Source organism: Aquarana catesbeiana, linkage group LG11, assembly GCF_042186555.1.
Source record: "Aquarana catesbeiana isolate 2022-GZ linkage group LG11, ASM4218655v1, whole genome shotgun sequence".
NCBI lineage: Eukaryota > Metazoa > Chordata > Amphibia > Anura > Ranidae > Aquarana > Aquarana catesbeiana.
In genome coordinates, this window is record NC_133334.1 from 263,649,377 (window position 1) to 263,654,800 (window position 5,424).

Here is a 5,424-nt window from a genome sequence, read left to right on the forward strand (position 1 = left end):
CTTTTACAGGTGGTGGGAGGGGGTCCCCGGGATTGTAGCTGTTGGCTGACCAGAGAGATCTTAGAGGACTGGAAGGTCCCCGATGATCTTTAAGATACTGGAAGCAATGGTCACTTGCGGATTCAGCTTTGTGTTTATTGGCTGGCTGCTGGCCAGTAAGGCAGCTGATCAAACCGATCTGTGTCTGATTGGCTGCTTTGGGGGCCAGAGGTGGGATCTGGGGTCTAATGGACCCCAGATCCCTCTATAAATAATATCGGTCACCGCCTATTATTGTCACAAGGGATGTTTACATTCAATTACAATACAATTATTAATAATTAATTAGTTTTTAAGAAAAAATTAAAGTGCCCCGTCCTCCTGTGCTATCGCCCAAAGGTGAATGCAGCCGGCAATCGTTCTGCACATGTGAGGTATCGCGGCGAGCGTCAGATCATGGGCTGCGATTCTAGCAGCAGACCTCCTGTGTAAATATAAAATGGTAACCTGTAAAGGCTTTTAAAGCGTCGCCTATGGATAGAAAAATGTATGCTGTTAGTCGCCGTTGCACAGGAGTGCGCAATTTTAAAGCATGACATGTTGGGTATCTATTTACTCGGCGTGACATCATCTTTTAGAAAAAAGTTGGGTTATGTATTGGGTTTTTTTTTTTGCATTAAAATTCATTAAAGTGTATTTTTTCCAAAAAATTGTGTTTGAAAAAAATGCTGTGCAAATACTGTATAGTATAAAAAATAGCAACCCACTAATTTATTCTCTAGGATCTCTGCTTAAAAAAAAAAAAAAAAAAAAAAAAAAAAAGATATATAATGTTCGGGGGATCGATTTTCTAGCAATAAATACGGATTGTTACATGAGAACAAAAAGTGCCAGAAAAGGGGCGTGTCAGATCTGTCCACACAGGGAAGACGTGGGTGGGTGTGTCATGTGCGGCGCTCCGCCCACTAGGCAGACTCCAGAGCCAATAAGACGGTCGGAACTCGTAGCTCCAGTCCTTGCTGGGGGTGATAGGAGCTCCGAGATGATCTCCTTTTCTTGCGCCCACTTTACGACAACCTCACGCCTATCTGGTGCCCACCTTCCGCCCGGTCTCTTTGTAACCATCTCCTATTCACATCACTGCAATAGATCCCCGTGTCCACTAACACGGAGAACTTTGCCGCGAGCTACTGATTGGTTAGCAGGTACTAGAGGCGGGCCCTTTGCTTGTGGGCTCGGGCTATGATTGATCAGTATGCAGAGAGGCGGGCCCCTTCGCTGTGTGCGGGTTGTGATTGGCTGGCAGGAAAGAAAGGCGGGACCTCGCTTGTGGGCACGGGCTGTGATTGATCAGCAGGCACGAGAGGCGGGACCTCGCTGTGTGTGCGGTCCGTGATTGGTTAGAAGGCACAAGAGGCGGAACCTTGCTGTGGGTGCGGGCTGCGATTGGGCAGAAATTCAAGGAACTTGACCGTAGACATCCGAATACTGCACACTTATCGGCGTTTATGGCAGTGTGTGCCCCGAGAACATTAATCTCATCGAGGACGGCGGACCTCGGAGGGAGTTGCGGGGAAGGAAGCGCTGAAGGCGGCCGGAGAAGTTCCAGAAGTTTTCTCGGTGTAGCGCAGCCTTGTGTGCAGTACCTGTAAGCGGCCATGAGGTGTCGCTGCCCCGCCCTCACCTCCCGCCTATATATAGAGTGACAGCGGCGCTCCGGCAGTCAGTATTGAGCGGTGTCGCCTGCTTGGAGAGTCCGCCGATTGATCGCGCAGAGTCAGCCCGAGCTCATCCTGGATTCCCGGAGCTCGTCACCATGCTTGGCTGGCTATAGGAGCTCCATGGAGCTAGCCAACTTCTACGAGGTCGAATCCCGGCCATCCACGAGCGCCCAGCCTCAGCAGCACGCCGCCTACGGCTACAGGGAGCCCCCCGCCTCCACCGGGGACGTGACCGAGCTGTGCGACAACGAGAACTCCATAGACATCAGCGCCTACATCGATCCGGCCGCCTTCAACGACGAGTTCCTGGCCGATCTCTTCCATAACAGCAAGCAGGACCGAGCCAAGGCCACCATGGACTACCAGCAGGGCCACCCTCCTATGTATGGCTGCATGGCCACCTACCTGGACAGCAAGATGGACAAGGGCCTCAGGCCCCTGGTCAATGCTACCCAACCAACCAACCAGCGCCCATCCCGCCTGCACCCTGCCAACCAACCAGCGTGCACCCCGCCTGCACCCCGCCAACCAACCAGCGTGCACCCCGCCAACCAACCAGCGCCCATCCCGCCTGCACCCCGCCAACCAACCAGCGCCCATCCCGCCTGCACCCCGCCAACCAACCAGCGCCCATCCCGCCTGCACCCCGCCAACCAACCAGCGCCCATCCCGCCTGCACCCCGCCAACCAACCAGCGCCCATCCCGCCTGCACCCCGCCAACCAACCAGCGTCCATCCCGCCTGCACCCAACCAGCGCCCATCCCGCCTGCACCCCACCAACCAACCAGCGCCCATCCCGCCTGCACCCCACCAACCAACCAGCGCCCATCCCGCCTGCACCCCGCCAACCAACCAGCGTCCATCCTGCCTGCACCCAACCAGCGCCCATCCCGCCTGCACCCCGCCAACCAACCAGCGCCCATCCCGCCTGCACCCCGCCAACCAACCAGCGCCCATCCCACCTGCACCCCACCAACCAACCAGCGCCCATCCCGCCTGCATCCCACTAACCAACCAGCACCCATCCCGGCTGCATCGTTCCAACCAACCCGCACCCATCCCCTCCTGCATCGTGCCAACCAACCAGCACCCATCCCCGCCTGCACCGTGCCAACCAACCAGCACCCATCCCCGCCTTCCAACTAACCTGCACCCATCCCGCCTGCACCCTTGCCAACCAACCAGCACCCATCCCCGCCTGCCCCTTGCCAACCAACCAGCACCCATCCCCGTCTGCCCCCTGCCAACCAGCACCCATCCCCGCCTGCACCCTGCCAACCAACCAGCACCCATCCCCGCCTGCCCCCCACCAACCAGCACCCATCCCCGCCTGCGCCGATCACAGGACATATCCACACATCACTTTAATACTTAACCCAACAACAACAATACCACCACCAGGAGCAACAACAAGAATGTGTGTCCACCCACAACTACTGCTGATGTGTAATAAATCTGTCCATAGTTTAGATGTATTCACAAAACAACCACATCACTACTGACAAGCACAATGTGTGTCCTCCCGTAACAGCTGCTTGCATACAATAAGGGTCTGTTCGCACCAGAACGGTGTGCCGGAAAACCCCACTCCTTGTGTGTTTACCGCATGGTGTGCAAAAAACGCAGGCTGGGTTCACACTAAGAACACGCAGCGGCTCACAGCAGGGAGTCCGGTGCGTCTCCACTTTTTCAGGTCCAATTTCAGCCCAAATTTTTGGCTGAATTCGGAGCAGAAATGGACCAAAAGGTGCACAGGGCTCCTGTGCAATTCGCATCGGAGTGGCCGAGGAGATATGTGAATCGGCTCTATAGAGAGGCGCTCACAATCTCCTGATATGTGAATTGGATGCAGGGAAATCGGTTGCAGTGCATTTTCAAAATTGGTGCATGTGCTAGTTTGGAGCGATATGAGCCTGTTCAAACTGAATGGGCTCAAATCACAGCATTTGAATCGCCCTGGAATGTGGAGCGCTTTTCTGTGCAATTCCTGGTGTTAACTGAACCTGTCCATAAATTAGATGTAGTCACACTAGTAGAGGAACCTGTCCATAGACTAGATGTAGTCACACCAGTAGAGGAACCTGTCCTTAGATTAGATGTAGTCACACCAGTAGAGGAACCTGTCCCTAGATTAGATGTAAACACACCAGTAGAGGAACCTGTCCCTAGATTAGATGTAGTCACACCAGTAGAGGAACCTGTCCCTAGATTAGATGTAGTCACACCAGTAGAGGAACCTGTCCCTAGATTAGATGTAAACACACCAGTAGAGGAACCTGTCCCTAGATTAGATGCAGTCACACCAGTAGAGGAACCTGTCCCTAGATTAGATGTAGTCGCACCAGTAGAGGGACCTACATTAGATGTAGTCACACCAGAAGAGGAACCTGTCCATAGATTAGATGTAGTCGCACCAGTAGAGGAACCTGTCCTTAGATTAGATGTAGTCACACCAGTAGAGGAACCTGTCCTTAGATTAGATGTAGTCACACCAGTAGAGGAACCTGTCCTTAGATTAGATGTAGTCACACCAGTAGAGATCACACTGTAGCGTAGAGCAGAGTCATCCCCACAGACAAGTCCATACAGTCCGGATATAAAGAAAAGCAAAGACAATGAATCCAGAATTTACTTCTTTATTGTAGAACAAATCTGATCCACTACAGAACAAAAAATCAAGCCAAATGCACAACCCTTCATCAGATTGATCTATCTGTAGCGCCACCCTTGGCTAGGGCTGCTGTCTTAAAGTCCCAGGTTCAATTCCAGCAGCAGCCAGGCAAACGGCATCTTTCCATCTATTAAATCTTCTGCCCTTGTTGTTGTTGTTTTAACTTTGGATAGTAAAACATTTTTTTTCTGCCAGTAAATCCCTTATACAGCCCACTTCCTGTTTCTTGTCTGGTCATTAGCCTAGGCTTATGACCTCATACACAGCTCACTCTCCTGAGAGTTTGTCAGGAAGGGAGTGGGGATGAGTCATAAGAGGGCCAATGAGAGCTGCCAAGCTGGAGGTGTGCCCCTCTGTGTAAATCCAGGAAGTGAACAGGCAGCAACTTCAACTGCCCACAGTTAAAATGGATGCAGCCAGACTCTGTGGAGGGAGATTTCTGCAGCATATTTGGCAAGTACAGAAACATAGTATATATAAAATAATATGCAAAGTGGTTGGAGGGAAGCTTCAGAATGGCAAAGAAAAAATTATGCGAGCAGACTGCAGTTCCGCAAGGTTGAACCTCCATAATTGAGAGAACTGAAATTCAATAAAAGAAATGGGCGGGCCAGGGACAGTCAGGCTGGGATGAAAAGAGCTTGATGATGCTGGGCTGCAGCTTCTAATGCACATTGTGAGAACCTCACAGTGTGCAGTGACATCAGAGTAAGGCCTGTTTCACACTGGTGCGACGTGCTTTCCGACTTTGAGAGCACAAGTCGTATGGCAAGTCATGCCCCATTAAGTGCAATGGAAACATTCTGATAGGAGTGACTTGAGTCGCTCTGAGTTAGAAAAAGGTTCCTGCTCCACTTTTGCTGCGACTTCGGCAACGACTTGCATTGACTTCTGTTAACCTCCCTGGCGGTATGATTATTTCAGATTTTAGGTGCTGAAAGCGGTACAATTATTTTGCATGGAAATTTGGTGTTTTATATTGAAGGTCTGTAATTCTTAACAATAACACACTTAAATCTGTCCACCAAGAGTCTAGTAGATATCCCGGGTAT

At 51.6% G+C, this 5,424-nt stretch overlaps 1 protein-coding gene across 1 annotated transcript; it reads left to right on the forward strand.

Moving 5' to 3' along the window:
* The first annotated feature begins 1,515 nt into the window (after nt 1-1,515).
* LOC141112741 (uncharacterized) lies at nt 1,516-4,587 on the forward strand. Its single transcript, XM_073605778.1, has one exon. It carries the CDS (start codon nt 1,821-1,823, stop codon nt 2,709-2,711), a length of 891 nt encoding a protein of 296 aa, XP_073461879.1. The 5' UTR covers nt 1,516-1,820; the 3' UTR covers nt 2,712-4,587.
* The last annotated feature ends 837 nt before the right edge of the window (nt 4,588-5,424 follow it).

What these genes read in the sequence shown, in the direction of transcription:
- LOC141112741 (XM_073605778.1), top strand. Translation starts at nt 1,821, where the DNA reads ATGGAGCTAGCCAACTTCTACGAGGTCGAATCCCGGCCATCCACGAGC.